Below are 22,446 nucleotides of genomic sequence, written 5' to 3'. Positions count from 1 at the left end.
GCCAATTTAGTCCTTCGACTATTTTGAAGTCTCTAATGTAGGACTTTTGCGGCGGCGACACCATATTTTACATATTCCGTACAACCGATGCTGGGTATATCTGTCTTTTTAAATTAAATTCTTCAATTTAGACGGACTTTGACCATAGTTCTTCTTCTTCAATGAATTTCATTGAAAATTTCATCTGGATTTATTAGAAACTTGCCCAAACTCTCTCTCACACACTCAAATCAAAGAAACAAAATCCATGAGAAAAACATAGAAAACCAAGAACCAAAAGGAAAATTGAAACAAAATTTGAAGGAGAAATCTCTCTCATACACATTTTTAAATATACTCACCGGTAAACTCATTTTGTTTGGTTCTGATTCTTCGATCCTCCATTCATGGTTGCTAGCAAAAACACCACCAATTGTCACTACCAACCCACTTTCATCCGTCAACTCTCTCATGACTAGTCATCATTCATTTTTCACCTTGAGTTTCATATGGACTCATAAGAATCTCTCCAAAATCCTTGCAGAATCTTAGTTGTAGAGTTGTATACTCCATTTTCTTCCCAAGAAAAGAAGAAAAGAACCAAAAACAGAAAACCAACAAAAGCATTAAGGGAATCCGAGGAGCAAGGGGAGCTCGCTGCCGCCATCACCATTGCCGGAGTTGCTATCTTCTTGCTAGAACCACCACTACTTACAGATCATCATGAAGAAAGTACTGTGCAGTTTCCATAATCCTTTTTTTGTTTTAATCTCTAGGTTGAGATGATTTTTTTGGCTGTTGAAATTGCTATCTTCTTCCCGTATGCTTTGTTTTGTAGATGAATGAAATTGAACAATGATACTTGCTGCAATTTTGTTGTTTCTTTTTCACCTTTTCTGTCTGAACGAAGCTTGACAAGATATTTGTCGACTCAGCCATAGTCAAATTTCATACGAAATATTCAATTTTTGTGACGACCTTAATCTGTTTGACAAAATGCCCAAACGAAATGAGTTTGCAAGTAGACTTGAGAGTATGTTTGAGAGCCATTTCTCCTTTAAGACGTGCGGCGTGCCTCAACCCGATTCCCACCGCTATACCAAAATAATCAAGCACCCTTTGTTAAAAGATGAGACCGCCCCTGGTTTCCGGTTCCTCCGATTGTTTTTCATTTTGCCATAGTAACCCCTCTGGGCTCTGAGAACTGAGACCATCCAGCCAACCACGTATATATATATATATACACACACACACACACTTGTCCTCCCACATTCATTCACCGGTCACCACCCATTCCAAAAGAAAGGCCGAGACCTGCTCCTCAAGGCAAAAAAAATTCCCTTCCTTATCGAACCCACCAAAAAAAAAAGAAAGAGCAAAGGTAAATATAATAATAGCTCCACGGATTGGAATTCCATCTTTTCTCCCCAACTTTCTGGAACTTTCTCATTTTTTCCTTCCGCTACTTTTTACTTGCACCTACAACCGACATCTTAGATATCGCCGTCCTCGTCTCACCGTCGAAAAAACATGAACTACTAAGATCGGAGCATTGGACACGTGTAAGCCACTCAGCAATGACGTCGGTTGTCTCCCCACCAATGGCGCTGTTACCATCCATCAATCTCCCATTCCTTTCAACTCTGCTGACTCCACTCTCGGACGCCACCTTGCTCGCCGTCTCGTCCAGGTCGGCGTAAATGATGTCTTCTGCTTGAGAGTATGTTTGCTTCACTTTCTTTATGGTTCTTGATTTTTTGTTTTTTTATTGTGAAATTTATTTCATGATTTGAGTGTGTTAGAGAGTTTGTGCGAATTTCTGGTGAATGGGATGAGATTTCTATCGGAGAAGAAGAACTATGGTCAAAGTCCGTCTAAATTGAAGAATTTAATTTAAAAAGACAGATATACCCAGCATCGGTTGTACGGAATATGTAAAATATGGTGTCGCCGCCGCAAAAGTCCTACATTAGAGACTTCAAAATAGTCGAAGGACTAAATTGGCTAAAAAAAATCATAAAGGACGAAATTGGTTTTAGTGTAAAAGTTTAGGGACGAAAATGGCGAAATTCCCAGCGATAAATCCACTCCAAAGAAAGTGGGCGGAGATAGCACTTGAGAACTTGCGGTTTATCATCGCTCCTCGAGAATTGGAAATCGCAGGGTCTCATTACCCAGATACGTAACGTTTTGCAGCCGTACCAAAAGGTTGATCAATTAATTATGGGTTCGCAGAAAAGGAGAGAAATAAGCTGAGCAAAATCATTTGTCACACACACACAGAAACCACGAAAGAAAGATATATAGGGATCCACAGAAAAGAATTAGAATACTTGAGAGACACAAAAAAAATTCAGGATCAAAACGGGAGAACTAGAAATGAAAGTGGTTACAAGCTTGATTGGCATGGCGAAAGCGTTGAGCTTGAAGGGCAGCGGCCTGTTTGGAGACCAAAGCCTGGATCACCAAAGTCTTGATGTCCCAAGCGGAGTAGGGATAGCCCTTCCGGGCATAGGAGTTGAGGAGTGCGGCGGTGGACTCCTTGACCAGCCCAGCAAAAGCGTTGCCCAAGTCGTCGTTTCTGGATGCTGCTTCTAATAGCGTCAGATCGTACCTGAATCTCTCGAAGGCCCTGGAACCAAATACATTTGATACCGTAGACATCTGGGGAACCATTTTCGGCCACGACTCTGCTCTGCTGCTCCAGTATCTGCCCCAAAAAACATATACAATTATTTTAATTACTCCTACAGCATTCTAGCCAAAAATCATTATTAGTAGGTACAACGTCTCGTCCCATATCTACCTCCATTATCCCCTGATTGATAGTCGTGAATAATGATGCAAATGAAATAATAGTAATAAATACCCAAAATGAAAATTAGAATACAAAATTTGAGTTCATAAAAGAAAAAGAACACTACCTACCGATACCGCAATAGAAATAGTAAAAAAATTTTTTAAAAAAAAGTAGTGATAAAGGAGAGGTGAGGTCCGTGAAGAGGGAGGGGAACTTCAACTTACTGAGGAGTGCATTTTCCTCTGGCTCTGGCGAAGACAAACCCTGGAGTTGTTGCTGCTGCTGATGCCGCAGCCGCCGCCGCCAAGAAGCAAACGATGAGAGAGGAAACAAGATGTCGACGACTCAAACAACAAACTAACAATAATGTCACCATCTCGGAACTGATTAAAAGAAAAAATTCCTAGCGCATCTAAGTTGTTGGGTTTTCCATGCAACACCGAGTGGGGAAATACTTATATATAAATTTGAGTTTTTGGATCTGGGCAGAAACAAACTAGTGCTCCATTTGAGATCCGGGCAGAAACTAGAAAGGGGAAAGGGAGAATGGTTACCGCACCGGTAACGGGACCGACCACTTTGGGAAGAGGAGCACGTTGGGTCTTACACAGTGGTATATCATAGTATATGATATATGTACTGCCACTGCCGCTGTGTCTTGCTCCCCCTATACTTTTTCGAACTCAGATGCCGCTGTCTTTTTGTCTTCGGACTGACATTTTCATTTTTTTGTGGACGTTTCCATCCTTTCCTTTCTCCGGGGATTTTTCTTTCAAGGGATAATTATAGAAACCTCCCTTGAGGTTTCTAATAATTGCAATCACCTCTCTTAAAATTTAAAAAATAGCACTAACCTCCCATATCATGAATTTAGAGCTTATAGTTGGCATAAGATAGGATAAATTTACCTATATACCCTACGAGTTTAATGTTGTTAGTAAACAAATTTGAGGCAAAAAAAATTAGGACAATAAATAAATCTAACGTAACTAATTAAAAAAAATTAACAGTTATTTTTTTGTTTTATTAGGCACTGTAAGTGCATTTACAAAATGGTACCATTTTGATACTCCAACATTGTGCCATTTGTGATGAACATCACTTGAGAGAACAATGCAAATCGTATATTTTTTTTTACATAGAAGAGAAGCAGAAGCAATACAAAATCTGAAGATTTTTCTGTTTAAAATCTATAGCAATCAAAAGATGATAGGTAACTAATCCTTTGTCGTCTCAACTTAATACACAAAATTGTGGTGTTAGTTATAGTATGATGAAATTGTTGTGTCAATCATAAAAAAACATAACTGTGTATGAAATATTGTAAATAGTGTGAGATCGATATACTATAAAGTATAACAATAGGAAACTCTCTTATATTAATTAAAGGTGAATATTTTTACTTGATCAAGAGTCTCTTTATATGCTTTAGAACCTCATATTTCTGAACATATGTCAGTTGTTTCTTCCAAATTTTACTGTTGCTATTGTTTTCTTTGCACATATATCATTTGAGTTTCAGTAATTATTTCTATCTCTTAATGTTTTTCATTCTTTTATTAATACTACCTCACAAGAGGTAAAAAGGGTACAAATGGAACAAAATTTTCATCTCACTTCCTAAAAAACTTTTTTAATGGCATTTTCTCTAACATGAGCTGAAGTTGCTATCAAAATATTAAGTTTAGGGAAGGTTAATGCTATTTTTCAAACTTTAAGGGAGGTGAGTGCAACTATTAGAAATCTCAGGGGAGGTTTTTGCAATTATCGCTTCTTTCAATCACGGAAGGGTAATTCCGTCTAAGGACAAAAAGGACCCACGCTGGACACTGTTATCTCTTTTTTTTTTCCTTTTTTTTTCTTTTTCGGTAAACAACACACTAGTAAAGTTAGTAGCGTTTACCTTTGCTTTTCAATGACGGCTATTTCCTTCACAAAAAAAAAAAAACGGCTGTTTAAAGGGGTATTTTACTCAAATATTACCTTTTCTTTTTGTTTGCATTAAATCTAGCAAAAACTGATTATAGAAAGTGATTATAAAGAACAATAAGCTAAACTCGTAGGGAGGACATTTGAAGTGATTAAAGAGAATGTTTTTAATTCCCTAATCGCATTTTCCCAGCCCCCCACTAAGGTGAAGTAGTATTTTTCTTTACTTGTCTTTAATTTTTTTTTTAAAAAAAAAGAAGAAAGAAATTAACAACCAATGTTGTGAGTCACTGAAGAGAGTAACCCTTGTAGTATTTGGTAAGCAAATAAATGCTAGCTTCACACGATTTATCCCTATTCTCTTCTCCACAAGTTAAAAAGTTGAGTTGGTTTACTTGGGAAAATTTTTTGTTTCAGAAAACTTAAACAATCATGTGTAATTAATTACCCCTTGCTACCACGAGGAATTGAGCTAAAAAAAATTTACCCTGATGAAGTTGCTAAAAAATCATGTTCGACTTTGAGTTGCCTCATTCTTGACATTTTGTTGAAAATTTAAAAATCATCGGGTTACGATTTGTACGGTTTTTTAGGGTTCATATGGTTTGACCAATTTCTCGCGATTTTTCATTAATTGACGGGTTTGATACTAGATCAGACCGATGGTACGTCCGGTTCACGGTCCAAGCAGTCAAACCGTCCGGTCCAGTCCTGAAAACATTGGCTAGGGCACGCTCACATAATATGGTCAATTTAGTTCGTGTCATATTTATTCTTGGATCCCCTCAGGCCTCAACGTAACCAGTGCACTACGGACCCTTTTTTTTTTTAACGTACTATCAGATCAAAGCAAAGAGGGAACATGCGATTATTATTATTATCTAATTGATCTCTCCCGAACCTAGACATCCTAGAACCTAGGATCACGGCTGAAGATCATGGTTTCCACCCTGTTAAACTTGAGCTGTTGTGCTTCATCTTCCCAAATTTGCAATGCATTGGCGACCACGGATGTGGGTAAACCCCGGAAAGTGGAAGAGCGCCCGGCGATGGTGTTGATCATGGCGTTGTCATTGGTATTGAACCCAACCCACTCAAATCCTTGATTATTCCCAGCTTGCTCCACAACCGCATAGTTCATCGGAACCACCACCACCTGTCCCTCGCTCAGCTGCTCGTCCAAAACGCACTGCCCCCTGTGGTCCACTATTTGCACCCTGCCCTCGCCCCTTGTCACGTACATCACCCCGTTCGCGTTCACATACCAATGCGGCGCAAATACAGCATTCTGCCACCCCAAATGAATGAAAATGAACATATAGAGAATTTATTTAAAGATTAAGGAAGGGAGCATTAATTCATGCTTTTCTACATCCTCATGCATCACAAAAACGACTCGTCTAGTTATCAATTCATTCATGGTTTTCTACATGTTTCATCTCTTACGTGCGTACCTTGTAGAGGACTCCCCTTTCAGCTCTGAGTCTGAAGAAGCTGAGAATGGGGAGCTTTAGGCTATTGACGGTGTGGAAGCGTCCGGCTTGTGGCCTGTGGGTTGTAGATGTCCGTGCGGGAGGGGTTGTCGATGATCTCCCTGAGCCTGGCGGTGCAAATGGTTTCTTCCAAGCCATTGTAGCCTTGCCATTGTCCCACTTCTTGTTCTTGTGTAGTTGGAGGCCTTAGCACATGAAGGCCTTGATCAACTTCAACAATGTGGCCCCTTTGATCATCTTCAGATTGAAGTTTTCTTGCTGTTTCTTTGTCGACATTAAATGCCTCGGATAAAGTCTTGACATCGAATCCCCTGAAAATATTCTTGCCCCATTGCACTTGTTGCCCTTGTTGCTGTTCCTGGCTTTGGCCTTCCGGGTTCCCGGCAATCTCTGTCAGTCATTATATTAGATTAGGTTAACAGCTAGCTTTTCTAAGCAAAGATGGATCAAGAAGAAACATAACACCATTAACACACATGAAATCAGTTTGAATTCCTGACCCTGCGTTCTGTGTCAAGTTGGTTGACTGCGTTTGTGGTGTCTTGCAGCACAACCAGAACAAGGTCTTGATCTCCCTCATTGTAGACCCAGTGAGCTGCCCCGGCTGGGAGTGCAAGAATGTCACCCTGTCTGCACTGTCCGATCTTCTGATGCCGGTTTTGGAACCTCTATGTCCTATCAAACTGAGATTGGGATGACTGGAATGTTTCGGGACATCCAGGCATCGCAGGCCCGCAAAAATCCCCTGCCTGCGGCCGGATTCATCATCAAAGCCATTGACTAATAATGAATGAATGTGATTGTCTTTACAAAAATTATGATAGTAGACTAAAATCACGAGCTGAACGTGGATGGTACTAAAATAAATTGCATGGAACCTACCTCGGGCCACATAGACAAGTAGGGGAGCATTAGTATAAGAAGGCAAGAGGAACCCTCTGGGTTTGATGGTGTGACGAAGCACCGCCACTCCAGCACATTGGAACTGAACGTCATTATGGTCATAGAACTCCGTTACTCCAGCTTCTGCTTGGATTTTACCACTGGGTTGTTGGGGATTGATTCTTAGGATTCGGCACCGGCCTTGCTGCTGCTGCTGCTGACTGAAGCAGCCATGGAAAAGGCAAAGAAAACCCAAGAAAAGAGACAAGAAGGAAAACTTACCAGTATGCAGTTGTACCGCAGATAAAGAGGCTAAGGGGGCATTAAGGAAATGGCACCTTTGGGCTGACGTGAGGGTGGCAAATGGGGAGTAATGGGATTCATAGGAGGAGAAAAGGTGTTTGGTTTGCAATGGACTGACACATATGCAATAGGTTGTGAGTAGATAGATTGTGCCATCATGCTCCACTGCATGGCAACTAAGCTCTCATGGCTTACACCTCATATATATATATATATATATGATATACTAATATGATATATATATCCTTTAAGAACTCCTCTTGCATGAGAAGGTGCATCTCTGTTTGCATCTGAGATAATAATACTAGAAGGCTTCTTATTCTAGTGTGCTTCTGCTACCACAAAAAATCGTCGTAATAAAAATTATTTAATTTTGTATATAAATCAATAATAAGGCTGTTTGAATGAATAAAGCTGTAATCGATCTGTCAGTTTGATAATCGGAACTATAATGGTAAGCCAAGCTCAACAATTATAACATAAAATAAGGATGGCAACAAAGAACAAGTAAGATTTGCGGAGTTAATAAGGCGTGTTCTAAGAGATGTCAAGACTCCAGCTGCCAATAAATTTGAATACGTGATGGTGTATACATTTTTGTGATTCAGTATATAACTTGAAACACATTCATATAACTTAGAGAGTGGAAAGAAAAGGGGAACAAACCAAAAAAAAAAAAAAAGCAAAGCAAAAGCTAATGTGAAGAGAGCATTTTGTGCAACATAAGTTTAATTCATCATCAATTGTTGAAAGTAATAAGGATTTAGACGAATATATATATATATATACACACAAATCGAAAAGGGATGAAAAGAGAGAGAGAGAGAGATGTACAAGCAAGAAATATATGCTCATGTAGTGAGCTTATACAAGGGCTGACAGGGTTTACTGTTGTACCTATAAAAAACCTTTTTCTTCTTGAATGTCCCGTTTGCAATGGTAATTACTATGTTCCCTGGTTCTCTGATGTAAAAAGAATTCCTAACAACCTCTCCCATTTTCTTCTCCTTTTGAAGCAATACCTTGTATGAGCAATCATCGATTGGGATGAATTCTTCTTTGTAGGTAGCATCATGACCTATGATGGCCACATCCCAAGTTATTATCCTTTCAGCCTGCTTTGCGCCCCCCACAAAAATTGAAAAAAAAAAAGGACATATTAGTCACCTAATCAAAACTTATGTTTTAGTTTAAGGGCATAAAATAAACCAATATTTGATTTAATCTTTACCTCGTTTACTGGAATCTGAATATGCTCATACGTATTTGTTGGGACATTCAGCTCTAAAACTTTGTCAAGGGTTGAAAACTCCATGTCATTCTCTCTCTTCAGGCCACCATATTGAGCTAGTAAGCTCTCTAGGTTGATATACCTGCAAAATGAAGCGACATTATATTAGTGATAGTGTCGTACAACCCCCCCCCCCCCCCCCCGGGAAAAAAAAAGAAAAGAAAAAAATTGAAATTGAACGTATCTAGATTCTAGGCTGTATATGCTTTCATAGCAAAGCTTCCTTACTTGAGGAGAGTACTTGTGACTTTCGCAGACCTGACAAAGATAAACTTGTTCTTGCTTTTTGCTGTGATTTGCCTGAGATGTAAAGCGTTGACCGCACAGTACCAGAGTGGAAGGTTTATGATTAACTGCATTCGTTGTACACGAAGTTTAACAACCAAAATCACATACTATTATCTAAGACAAATATGACTCGCATAACACCTTTCACCACATAGAATAATGATTAATGTGATAGAATAGACTTACGTTCTTGTGCATGATCCCAGGGTAATATTCATGAATCAACTTTATCATTTTATTGCAAAACCACCGCATTTCTTTGATGCTTTGTCTTGGTGCATTCTTAAGATCTGTAATCTGAAGAATAGAGTTTGCCCCTCCGGGACTAAAATTAAGCATTTGGATTCCCTTTTCAATACACTGAATCCTCCACCTAAGCAACTCCTCTAATTTCCCATCTGCCCTCAAAAGTTTCTTGTTCATTTTCCTGTCGGAAAAATCCTTGGAAGTTAGGTAACATATGGGGCGGCCTTCCTTGTCCACACCTTCTATTCGCCACATATTTTGCAGCTTAGGACACAGGTTTTCTTCAAGAATTCCATCCACTTTAAAATCCCTTCTCCATTTCATCATCTTGCAAAGCATGGCAAATGCGTCAGAGACCTTGTAATCTTTAGCTTTCAAGAATTTCATTATGACAATGTCCGTGGCCTCGTGACCTTTACTAGGTAACAAGGGAACGCCCCATAAGGTAATGTCCTTATTCGACTTCTCTTTGGTTCTAGCATTTCCTTTGGCCCCAAAAATGCAATTGCCAAGAATTGCATCTTCAACTCTGCACCTAAATTCGAGCAAAGATTTCTTGCGCGATGCGTTCATTTTCATTTGACAGGTCTGATCATTTTGTGAAGGCAGCGGGGCCTGATCGCAGATTTCTTCTTCTGATGACTCGGACTCATTTGGGCTGCTGCCATCCTCCCTTGCCTCTGACTTGGAAAGGGCCTTATCCTCGGGCATTTTAACGCCCTGTGCCGGCCAGGGTTCCGGCTGCAGGACGTGAGAGCACTGGTGGCTGGGGAACGACCCGAGAACGACTGGAGGTGGTAAGGGGAGCTAGATAGATGACTCGAAACTTTGGACAATAATATCCAAAATGACAAACTTTTGCGCTCCTCCCCGAAACAACAGCCTTCATTTTGAAACTACTAAACATAACTGATTGATTTTGTTGTTGCCAAATATGGGGTCTTCGTCATCAATTGATTACTAAAATCGGTTAGCCGTTTAAGGTAAAAAAAAAGCAATCTGCCGTTGCTGAGCTGGCACGGACGCATTCTATTTGAAAGACTAGCTTGAAAGAACAGTTGCCATAGGCATCAAACGCGAGCGAAGAGCTAGTTTTGCGGGGCAACGATCAAATGTCAAAATCCTGGATATCAAGCATCAAAATAACCGCTCAATCTCTTGGCGTTGCCAATCATCTAAAATTAGATAAAATATGCAACAGATTCCACGTGATGATTATTCAACCAGTCCAGATTCAGGAGAACTCGCACTCCCGTTCCGTGTTTTAATCTTTTCACACCTCGCTCAAATCTCAACATACCAACCGTTGCTAATGCTATAAAGCCTTTATTGGATATTATAGACAATCAGTTCACATCATTGGTTTGACCAGCATTTCTTTACTGTTTATTGAAAAATTTTTACCTCTACCAAGAAAAAGCATTACGTGATACATTTAAAATCAAAATGAATACCAGCAGAAACAACGTCCGAAGGACGCATCGAGCATGATCATTATGAAAATAGGAAAACAGTAAATCCGAGGGAGAACAAGTTCAAAAACCTAAGACTGCAGCGTGACAATTAAAGCAATTCCTTTCCTTTACAGATCCTCGTCACCAAATGGTACACCAATTTACACGGCCTGTGCACATCAGAGTTAAAAAAAAAAAAAAAAAAAACTGGAATTAATATACAAAAGCAGCTGCTCTGCTTCTCATGGTTTCACTCTCCTGTCCAAAATGAACATCTCTATTCGCCTGACAAACTCAGTTCCCAATTTGTATGTACATGAAAATATTCCAGGATAATCAGCGATTCAGAGTCAGAACCTCAGGATTCCCGGAATTTTGTCAGATCAAATGTCAACGTCCTCGAGCCACTGGAAAATAAATATTTTGTTGTTAAGTGGACATGCCAGAAAAACTACAGAGATAGACGAGCAAAGAATTGTTAAATACTAGTTCAAGGAGCCTCACCCAATCTCACAATCCCTGTAAACCCCAACCAGAGCTTCAGCCTTGTCATAAAAACTGTCTTTTAGTGAAATCACTATACTCTGGAAACCACTTCCTCCCTCAGCGTCCTGATTGATTCTGGCTCCTCCGCATGATTTTGATCTGATGAATCCAGCAACCTTGGCAACATTTAGATTATCTAACGCAGCATCCACTTCGTCCAAAATGAAAAATGGCGAGGCTTTATAACTGGAAATACAAGGACAATAACCACAAGAACAGGAAACCCATGAAAAGTGCAACACTTTTGATTGGTCATGAAAAGTGCGTTAACAGAAGAAAAACAAAACATGTTCATCTTAGTTCAGGTACTCAAAAAACTGTGTTGACACTTGACAGCAGAAAGCCACTATGCTCAATGAAGACAGCGAAGCATAAAAGCTACAAATTAGCTCAGGATACGAGCAACATGAAATAACGAAAAACAGAGAAAAAAATTCAAAGATTTCAAGGGATATATAATATACTATACCAAGTCACAACTAATCCAGTCGTGTATCAGTCAATGTTGAAGGTATCCAAATGCAGACTGAAGAAACTAGATATTAACCAACATGATCCCCAGACTAGGTGAAGGGGTTCAAACTTACCTGTGGATGGAGAATAGCAATGCGAGTGCAGCAACTGTTTTTTCTCCCCCTGACAGTTGTTCCATATCACGAAAACGCTTTGTTGGGGGCATAGTCGTGTACTTTATCCCATGTAAAAATGGCTCATCCTCATTATCCAAGTTTAGGTATGCCGTCCCACCAAGGGGGTGGGTATTGCTCTTTGTGAGTTGTTTGTAGATCTTGTCAATATTACCAGAGATGTGATTGAAAGCCTCCATAAATTTTTCATACCTGTAACCGAAGAATATAGATAAACAGCTATAGCTAACAAACAGCTATACCTAACAAACACTGTTCATCAGATTCGACATACAAAATTTGGCCATCTAAAATAGGTCGTCATATTTCTCCAGATTTTACACGTGAATGAACATTATGCAAATGTAAAAGGGAAAATGATAAAATTTTAACCTTTGGTAACTGCAAATCATTATTGTTTTGTTCATATTTTACAAGCATACAGGGCATCCAAGAAAATTAGACATGTAGAGTTCCTCAAGATTCACAGATTATCTATCTCTACTGGTGTACCAATTGCCTGTATCGCTTCCTGCATTTTATAAGGTGCAAAATACATTGGTGCAAGACCAAAACTTTCATTCAATCATGAGGAAATCTCAGGACAAGGTTTTAATTTTCATTTCCTTCTCAAAAAAACCGCATCTCTTGTTTGCGCTCAAGGTTCACAATGACCACCACATACAGAAACTCTGCAATGAGCACATAGTATTAATCAAAACTCCGTGGTCTTCATAGCACAAATTTTCAAACAAGAGAATCACCAGCACTTTGTGCAGCACTTGAGTTTAGGTACAATGTTCTTTCTTTCCATCATATTGGCTAAAGGTTTCCAACTTAAAAGATTATCCGCTGATCTAACTTCCACTTATCAAACACAAAAGGAGATCAATCTCCTAATGATGATCAGCTAGCATTTGTGCTTCAGTTCCATAACAGTCTTCCCCACTGTTGAAACACTAAACAACAAAAGAACACTTGGCCTAAGCATAAAATGTCACTTTATCATGGTTGATCCCATGTTTCTTTTAACTGCTGCTTCCATTACATTTTGACACAGAAGCCATACTAAGATCCCACATTCTTCCTCTGTTTATTGTCGAACAGAGATTAAATATCTTGAAACATCTAATGGCAATTTAGTTGCAAGGCAAGAAAAGGAAGAAAAAAACACACTCACACAGTGTTGTACAATCATGAGTGTGTAAATTCATTAACACCAGGCAGAGAAGATTAATACCTGGACTGCTTGACATTGTTGAACTCTTTAGCTACTCTCAACTCTGCTTGTCGTGCCCCTTCAAATTCTTTTAGTATGATTTTTTCCTTCTCTCGCAAGGCCTCGTATTGATCAAGAGCCTTCAGATTTGGAGCTGTTCTTTCAATTTCTGACATTAAGCCAGCAATTTTTTTTGTGAATTCTGCCTCAAGCTTGTCACGCTCAGACGGATTCATATTCTGCTGTTGAGCTCTACTTAGTTTGCTAAAATCAAAAACTGGACCATGTGTTGGCTCTCCAGTATCCATTGGGTCAGATATAGTTGGAATACTTATATGCTCCAATTCACATTTCTCCAGTATTTCTATTTTCCGCGAATTTAGCTGCTCAATCTGTGCCTCCTGTAAATTCATTCATTTCCTTCACACAGAGCTTCTAAATGCCAAACACTTTTTTTCCTTCCTTGGGGCATGGGGGGAAATTGTAAATTTATGGTTTACCATGAACATGTTGCTAGTCCACAGAGATAGATAATACAGTAACCTGAAGATCACAAACCTTTGATTTTATCTGACGATTATGTTTGCTTATGCTAGTTGTAGCAGCAGAAATCTTTTTCTTCCACTCCTGTACATCCTTTTCACACTCTTCAGATTTGGATTTCCACTCTGCAAACAAGGAAGGCAAATAATTATTCAACACATCTATGGCGAATCATGCCATACTCTTCCAAAAAGTCACAAGTGGAATATTCCTATGACAAAAAATGATATCGTTTTAGCATTTTCAGCTTGTACTTTACCTAGTACTTCTTTCTTCAGACGATCAATCTCATCTCCAGATTTCTCCATGGAAGACTTCAACTCAATCTCTCTTTTCTCAACATCTTTCAAAGCACTTCTCAAATTCCCGAGTGTTGCTTCCAATTTGGCAATCCGTGATCGTATGTCAACATCACGCTTCTGCTCATACTCCAACCTAGCCACAGGTAAAGAAATTGCACAAATAAGATTGTACGAAAATTCCAAAAACAATAACATAAAGACCAGGGTATATATACAGAAAATGAACAATGCATATTGCACAATGAAAAGTCTCAGCGCAATAACACCCCGCTTCAATCAAACACAATGCCAGACATCCATGCACGTTATGCCTACATCGGAAGGCATCCTAAGAAAATGGTGGCTAGCAGATGGTGCACAGACAAACATCCATGACATTTGCTAGTCTAGTACAAGTACCATGCTCAAAGAATGATATCAGATGCAGAATGAAATGAACCATTGGAATGTCCCAAAGAGGAAAGACTACATATGATGTTTAAAACGAAATCGACTAGCAGTTCGAATGTCCTGATACCTCTGTAGGTAGATAGCAGTTGCATTAGTTTTTGAGGTTTAAAACGAAATCGACTACATATGATGAAGCCACAATAAAAAAGTGGGCAGACTCAATAGCCTGAAAAGTATCGAATACATACTGGTACTTCAACTTCGATTGCTGATTAAGCAAGCCAAGCTTTTGTTCAGCCATTAGCTGAACAGCCTTGAGCTGGTTTTCTTCATACTCCCGGATGTTTTTCACGCCAACAGACTCACTAAATTTCTTGTAGATCCGATCAACAATATCATTAATCCTCTTCTCTAGTGATACGATTTTTATATTCCTCGTATTTATCACATTTTCCAACTGCAAGTGAGTAATAAAAAATCAGTCGTCACAAGCATCATGCAGTTTGCAAGTTAAAAGGTAATGAAGAATATGAGCACCTTCTGAAGTTCAGGCATAACACGACCTATTTCTTCATCAATATTTCGCTTTTCCGACTCCAACTTGGAAAGCTTGTCCTCAATACTGTTCTGCAAGAGAAACATGATCAACACATAAGGCAATATTATCGAACTGAGAGAGTAGGAAGATTCACTTTCAGTATTATTTTTCCATATCCTCTATGATTTTGAACTCTCTCTAGGATATCTTGTAAAACAATCCATTACAAAGCCAACAATGAGAACTTATTTAAATGGGATAAGCCATCCCTAATCTAGTCCACCAACAAAATGAGCTCTAAAATAACAAAAGAAAAACAGTAACCCTATTTAATCCATAAACCTTTATTTGTTCTTGATTTGATCATATAATGAATTGCATGTTCTACTACCAGAAAGAACTGCTACCACATCATCATTAATTTTTATCCCCAAGAAAAACAATTAGTTTAAGCATGTGAAAAATAATCATCATTTACGCAACCTTCTCTATTTCAGCATACTGAATTTTCTTTTCAAGTCCACTTATTTTGCCTGAGGCTTCAGACTCTCTCAGCTGCATTTCTCTTATTGACCCAAGCTCTTCCATCTCTGACTCATAACCTTCTTTTTTCTTCTTTAACCCTGTGTATAGAAAAATAAGCATCAAGTATTGCAGAAATAAATTAGCATAACATAAATGAAATTAACAAACAGCCCCACAGACCCTCAACTTTTTTGTCATCCCATTTATGTGAACGTGCTTCCATTCCACCACTTGTACCACCCGTCATCGTACCAGATTTTGTCAAAACGATCCCATCAGTAGTGACAACTGCAAACAAAAAAGAAGCGTTTAGAATAAATGAAAATCTGATACTTCCTTGGTGAATTATAAAAGCTGTTTACCTTTGAACCTCTCTCCTGTCCAACTGAGACGCTTAGCTTCATTGAGGTCATCACAAACCAAAGTATTTCCAACTGCAAATAAGATGGCCTTTTCCAATACTGGATTAAACTTGTGATAGTTAAGCAATAACAGAAATCGTGTGCTTGGAGTCCAATTTCATATAATATTACAGAATTGAAGAATCAAGCATTCTGTTTGATCTCAACGGAGAGAGACAACAGATCCCATAAACACAAAAATTGAGATAAATAAGCTCCAGATGGCCCAGCAATCAGATTACAAATTTTTCCCCCCTAATCCTTTAAGCTTCTTGGTTGAGGGTGAGAATGTCTGCATGCTTCTTCTGTTATCTTTCTATGTCTCCTAATGGAAGGAAGATGGGAACCCTAACAAAACCTTACAGCAAAACTAAAATAAGTCCCTGATGTATTCTTATCCTGACAATTATTCAGTGTAAATCATTAATCAGATACCAAAAATAGAATGATCATCCCAAGCTACAAAAGCTAACATGTTCCAGCATCCTATTTTACCTTTAAAAGTTATCCAGCAACAGGCTACACAAGATATTTCACCAAGATGAGAAACAATATCAGAAAAATCAACATTATAGAAAAACTAAAAGAGTTCGAAAAGGATATTCTATGACATCAAAAACCAGCTTTGACGTCCCCCCTAAGGTGCGCAACCTCTCAATAATTGGCTTTACACGGACAGACTGGAGAGGTATAAAGGTCTGAGGAGGAAGCTTTTGTGCCTTCCAATACTGTAAACAGGTAAGCTCAGCTTGAAATGGTAGATCAAAGTTAAATAACCAAACTACAATAATGCAAATCCCAATGTCAACAATTACATTAGATTAACAGGCACAACATCCCAGGAATTAAACAGATCCAAGAGACAAGTCACCACGAGAAAAGTTGTAAATAAAGATCAAATCAAACACAATTGAAACAGAGACTGAACACAAATACAAGGCACTTGAGAATCATTTGGACCATCACAAATCTGGCAACATAGTGGAAATTGGCCCAATACATGTAACTTCAGTTTGATTAAATTAATGTAGATACGTTAAACTATGATCTATCCTATAAAGGAGGAATGGCCTAAAAACTTACAGATAAATTATTCCCTATATTGAACGCCTAGAAAGAAGCATCAGTTCAATAGAGAACCAGACATTAAGCAGTAATGAGCATATCATCAAATGATACTATTTTCAATGTCTACCAAACCCCTTTGAGACATATTCAAGCCCTCAACAAAAGGTTATAAGTGTTCGCATAAGAAAGGAGAGGAAGGCAACAATAAAGAGGAAGGATCAGAGGGGAACTTTGCACAGGATATCCTTCCCACCACAGATGTACTATCCTAACCACCAAGCAACATGATAGAAGATTGATATGGATAACATCAGTGAATGAAAAGAATCAGTAACCTCAAACAAAAAGGATAATAGGTTGCTTGATAAAAAATTAAGCAGTCCCACCACATGGTACCTTAATACATTCTTTTCCTGTGTCCTCATCCTCAACTACAACTGCATCCATAAATCTGCCCATAGCTACAGTGACAGCAAGATTATATTTTGTTTGTGTTGGTCTGCAGAGTTCAGTCATGCGACCATGAACACCTGGAAAGAGGCGTTTCAGAGTTTCAGCTGCTTGAGTAAACCTGACATCCCTTTCATTTTCATGTCTGTCAGCCTTCAGCTCACGTAGTTGCTGCTCTAACTCATCAATTTTTGTTTTCAACATTTCATGTTTCCGTCTGCATAAGCGAATGCAAATTAAGTGAAACATGATAAAATGGTATGCAAATAAATCTTGAAAAAAGAGGCACATATAGAAAACTGGAAATGCTTTCAAAGTGGCCCATTGACAAACTAATTGAGTAATTCAACATTATGAATGATATCTACAGTGAAGCTCACTAACTTGGATCCATCAAGTTTATCTTTCATCTCACGCTGTTCCTTTCTCACTCTTGCAAGTTCTTCCCTCTGCTTGTCAACTGTACCTAGAATTTTCACCAATCTTGCTTGCATCTGTTTCTCCTGAGCCTCAAGCTCTTGCTTTCGATTTTTCAACTGTTGAAGATTTTCTTCCAAATTCTTCTGAGCTTCAATATCAGCATGCTGTTGCCTATCTAGCACCTCCTTCTCATCCCTCAGCTTTGCAGTTTTCATCCCAGCCTCCTCTTTGCTGGAGAATAAAAATTAGATACAATTCCAGAAAGTTTAGCTCATTTTAAAATCATTAACTCCAACAAGACGACTGTTTTCGGATGATTAAAATTAAATTCAAAAAATCTGAATTCAGATAGGACTCTGATATAAATGTAAACAACATTCTACATAACATGAAGTATCGCTTAATAAAAGTACAGGTCTTCAGTACAGGAAATATGTGCAAAAGGATATTTCAACTATAATATAAAGTGACTCACATATGATGATATGTCTCCAACTGGCTATCAGCTAATTGCAGTTTTTCACCAGCATCCTGTCCCTTTTCACGCAAGTCATCCAGTTGCTTGATGAGATCTTGCAAGTCGTTCTGAAGTTTCGCCATTTCTTCCACATGCCTGAGCTTCTCTTCTTTCTTTTTGTTAAGCTCTTTACTGGTACTCTTGATTTTCATGGTTAAGCGTGAGACTTCTTCCTTTAGCTTAAGAATTTCAGGTTGCTGTAATAGAAAATCCATGTCAAGGAAAACAATTCAGGAAACCCGTATTTCAATGGCATAAGAAGAAACCCTAGGCAACAATTCAGGAAAACAATGAAATACTACATACAATGGTTCAAACCTACAAAAGATACTAGCAAACTCCTGAGCAAGCTCAGTAAGATGCAGAAAAGGCAAATCAAAAATTGTCAAAAGTATATCATGACTTTAAGATGTGGTGCACCCATCTACTGGAAACCAGAGGCAAGTAAAACCCAGCAAATCTAGGTACAGGAAATCAAACGACAACCATGCAACGAATTTCATTCTCAAGCCACTAGGACATCAGCATCAGGAAAATCAATAGCTAAAAACAATCACATATGACAGCAAATTTAACCCACGAAGTAAAATTTACATTCTTATCAAGTCTCGTCTTTCTCTCAGCAATTCTCCTTTCACATTGTGCAGTCTCTTTCAAATATACACTCTGTTCTTTCTTCTTTTTGCTTAATTCACTTTCATAATTGCCTAGTTCATCAACAATTTCTTTGCGACTTCGCTGTTCAGCTTCAAGATCCTCATTAGCCTCTTCAATATCCCTCTCAATGGTCAATAATTGCCACAGAAAATGATCTTGCTTCAAAGATTTCTGCAAAAGGAAAAGAAAACTTGTGCTCAACAAAAATGCCAAGAGTTCAATAGAACAGTTTCTTCTTTAGGCCAACGGGGAAGATAGTCAGAGAGATTCTGGTTAAAACCATAACTGTATCAAGCAATCACATGCAAAATTTGTAAAAGCATGAATGCAGAGAACTTTTTGAGAAATCGAACTCTACTTGTAATATAGAAACTAAGCATGATGCTAACCTTACACTGAACAAAAAAGCATATATCAAAAGCAAAGAATTACATTGGTCAAAGAAGAATTACATTTGTCATGTACGGAATCACTAGAGAAAGATTTTCCGCTTAATGAGTAGACCAAAATCAACTGCAGAACCACTTGATAAAAGAAAAACAAAAAGAAAAAAGAAGCAAGACAATATAAACCAAAATAGACCTATGGGTGATGAAATCAGGTAGATTTACATTTTAGTGCCACACGTATAAGTTTACTAGATGCTGGGGAAGCAAATGCATAACAGATTGCAAAACTAAAGCAAAATAAGTAACCTTGAACATATACACACACACACACATATATATATACCAGTCAACAAAACTCAAAATTAGAGCAAAATGACAAACCTTGCACACTTAAATACTTATACAACAGAACATAAACAAAGAAAACAAAAAGTCAGAATGCTAAAGCTTGAGAATATATAAGATCGTGAGCACTTATCCATAAGGATGGACAAATGCCTAAAAATGACAATAAACACTTTGATAAGAACTTGAACCATACCAATTTCTCTTGCAAATGAAGATGTTTCTCAGCCTCTTCCTTTTGTTCTTTCTTCTGCTTTACCTCCAGCTTTATCGTCTTCTTCTTCTGATAAGCAAGTGCTGAGTTTTCTTCAGCTTTGGCTTTCTCTTCTTCCAACTCCTCATACTTCCTCTTAAATTCTTCAGAGCCAGAGATTTGCTCAAGCAGCGCAGTAAGTTCTTTAGGATTTTTTGATGCTATTGACTCCACATCTCCCTGTATTAATTGCTCAACTTAGAAGGCTGAAAATGGTACAATGCAACCAAAAACAAATCTCAAGAACATCCTCCATTTACTTTAGAGACCTGACCATTTTAGACAATAACCCAGCCTCATTCACTATCTACAGCTACAAATTTAAATCTGGAGAACACTTTATATCTTGTTTCTCAATTGGATGATTTTAAACTGAAACTTGGGGCCAACCATAATCTTGTGCTATCAAAACTTTGAAAGGTCAGAAACCCACACCATTGCACTGCCCCTCCTAAAAACGGGACACAAGGTAGAAACTATTAGTATGTCTGAAACAGAATCCCAGTTAAAACGTAAAAGAGTTAGCTCACCCGATTGAGTCACTCTAATTTCCAAGTTTATTTCTAGAGCATGCATCAATCTTCTTTTCAATTGAAACTAAAACAGCAAGCGCACTGAAATATCTACAATTCCTATATGGTTTCAAAATAGTCTCAATCACTGAAATATCACTTAAATTTCCCGTTTATCCCATAATTCATACCATTAACAGAAGCATAGTACAGCACTATAAAGAAAGGGCAGTGGAGTCAACCTGGAAAACGAGAAAATTCCGTGCTTTAACAAGAATACCAAAGTCCCTTAGCTTTTTATCATAATCATTCCAGTTGACAATTTCACCATTAACCCGGTATTCACTACCACCAGCACTAGTAATTGTACGCGTAAACTGAAATTCAGAACCGGTATCCAACCGATAAACCAACCGCACAAAAGCTTTACGACCTCTCTGATCTTTTTCGCCGTCATCAACAGCGTATATGAGGTCCTTCAACTGCGCGCCGCGGAGCTGACCAGTACGGACGCCCAGGACGAAGCTAATAGCATCCATGAGGTTGGACTTGCCGGCACCGTTGGGGCCAATTATGGCTGTGAAGTCGTAGAACGGTCCAATAATTTGGAAGCCTTTGTAGGACTTAAAGTTTTCGAGCTCCAGCCGGAGGATCTTGCCCGGAGGGATTTTCTCCGGTGGCATGGCGGGATGGGCTTGGAAATCAAAAATAGTCTGGAAGATGGGAGAATTTTTAATAAGTGAAGGTGTTACTTTTTTTCCCCGGATTTACGTGAACAGAATTGAAATCTGTAATGTGGAATGGCAATTTCAATTTCTAGGGTTTGGACTGTGTGAGCAGTGAGGAGAAGAGGAAGGAATTTTGGCGGGATATGAATCTTAGGGGAGCATTTTGGGGGTCAATATTTCGTCTATGAAGTAAATTGCTATACTTGTACTTCGTAGAAGAGTGTCACGCACGATTGAAAAGCGTAGGGAAAGGACGATTTTTCCTGACACGTTATACCTGCATTTTTTTTTCTTTTTCTTTTTTCCCTCTTTCTTTTCTGTGTACAAATGTACAACACACACTACACTAAATGAGGGAACGATCAATTGTTTCGATAAATGTTTATTTAGATGATTTATTTAAAATAATTACTGTAGTACTTTTTTATAACTTGATATATATAAAATAAAAAAATAATTAAAATTTATGAAATAAATTATTTTATTTCAAAACATTTCAATCCAAACATATCCAATTGAAGGTGAATATCCAGAGAATAGTTTTAAAAAATATTTTTTAAACATGATTCCCAAAAGATCTAATTATGATACTTATCACAAGCATGTTATCTAAGAGTTTGTCTTCGATTGAAGATTGTTTTATTTATTGTTAACACTTATAATTTATGATTTTATGTAAAATAAAAGTAATCGAAAAAAACGTATCTTGAGAATCTCAGATTTGATTTTTTTTAAAGTAATTTCTTTCAAATAGATCCATTTATTAAAGTATTAATCCCATATTTAATTTTTTCCAAGTATTAATCATTGTTTGGACCAACCTCCGAGGGAAGTAAATACATTTATTCAAGAGCAAATTATCTGGTTGGCCATTAAACTTTTGCCATCGTTCAGTTTTGGTCACTCAACTATTAAAAGTCTGGTTTTGACCATTGAAATATATAAAGTTAAGACGTGAGGTCATTCTGTTATATTTGGCCGTTAAGTTTACCAATATGTCTATTTGCACGATTTTCAAGATAAAAGTTAGGGTCAATTTAGGAAGTTCAAAATCTTCTCTCAAAAATTGTCCCTCTTCCTCCTCCTCCTCATCAAATCTTCGTCAGACCCTTTTCATCCTCAAATCTTCCCTTCACCGTTTCATTACTCTCTCCGTCAGTTTCCACCGACTTCGTTGCTGAATCAATAATTGAAATCTTCCTATAATCTCCACTCACTTTATCATTCATATTTATACTTCAGCGGCTCCTTCCCGGACAAAAGCTCCAAAATCACACTCCAAAAGCGTATATGTCAAACTTCTGCGTCGCCAAGCCGGTGGACTTAAACTCCGGCAACAGTATCCTCTCACT

The 22,446-nt window shown here is 38.2% G+C and overlaps 1 protein-coding gene, 1 long non-coding RNA gene and 1 pseudogene across 2 annotated transcripts; all 3 read right to left on the bottom strand.

The window, feature by feature from the left end:
* Positions 1-2,263: 2,263 nt before the first annotated feature.
* LOC113716432 (uncharacterized) lies at positions 2,264-3,415 on the bottom strand. Its single transcript, XR_011820564.1, has 2 exons — positions 3,004-3,415; positions 2,264-2,689 (listed from the first exon to the last, which is right to left on the bottom strand). It is a non-coding gene; the product is annotated as an uncharacterized lncRNA (long non-coding RNA).
* A 2,131-nt stretch (positions 3,416-5,546) lies between these two features.
* LOC113696277 (uncharacterized) lies at positions 5,547-10,047 on the bottom strand (annotated as a pseudogene).
* A 721-nt stretch (positions 10,048-10,768) lies between these two features.
* Positions 10,769-21,310, bottom strand: LOC113716422 (structural maintenance of chromosomes protein 1-like). The gene is made up of 18 exons (XM_072063695.1): positions 20,609-21,310; positions 19,798-20,034; positions 18,805-19,038; positions 18,169-18,407; positions 17,658-17,924; positions 17,220-17,490; positions 16,360-16,483; positions 15,717-15,827; positions 15,535-15,642; positions 15,313-15,452; positions 14,829-14,918; positions 14,540-14,748; positions 13,859-14,034; positions 13,615-13,724; positions 13,078-13,457; positions 11,799-12,050; positions 11,170-11,397; positions 10,769-11,072 (listed from the first exon to the last, which is right to left on the bottom strand). The coding sequence occupies exons 1-18, from the start codon at positions 21,047-21,049 to the stop codon at positions 11,024-11,026; spliced, it is 3,666 nt and encodes a 1,221-aa protein (XP_071919796.1). The 5' UTR covers positions 21,050-21,310; the 3' UTR covers positions 10,769-11,023.
* Positions 21,311-22,446: the final 1,136 nt, after the last annotated feature.

Source organism: Coffea arabica, chromosome 1e, assembly GCF_036785885.1.
Source record: "Coffea arabica cultivar ET-39 chromosome 1e, Coffea Arabica ET-39 HiFi, whole genome shotgun sequence".
Classification (NCBI taxonomy): Eukaryota; Viridiplantae; Streptophyta; class Magnoliopsida; order Gentianales; family Rubiaceae; genus Coffea; species Coffea arabica.
Note: the sequence above shows the minus strand (reverse complement) of the source record. Positions and strands in the feature narration are given on the sequence as shown.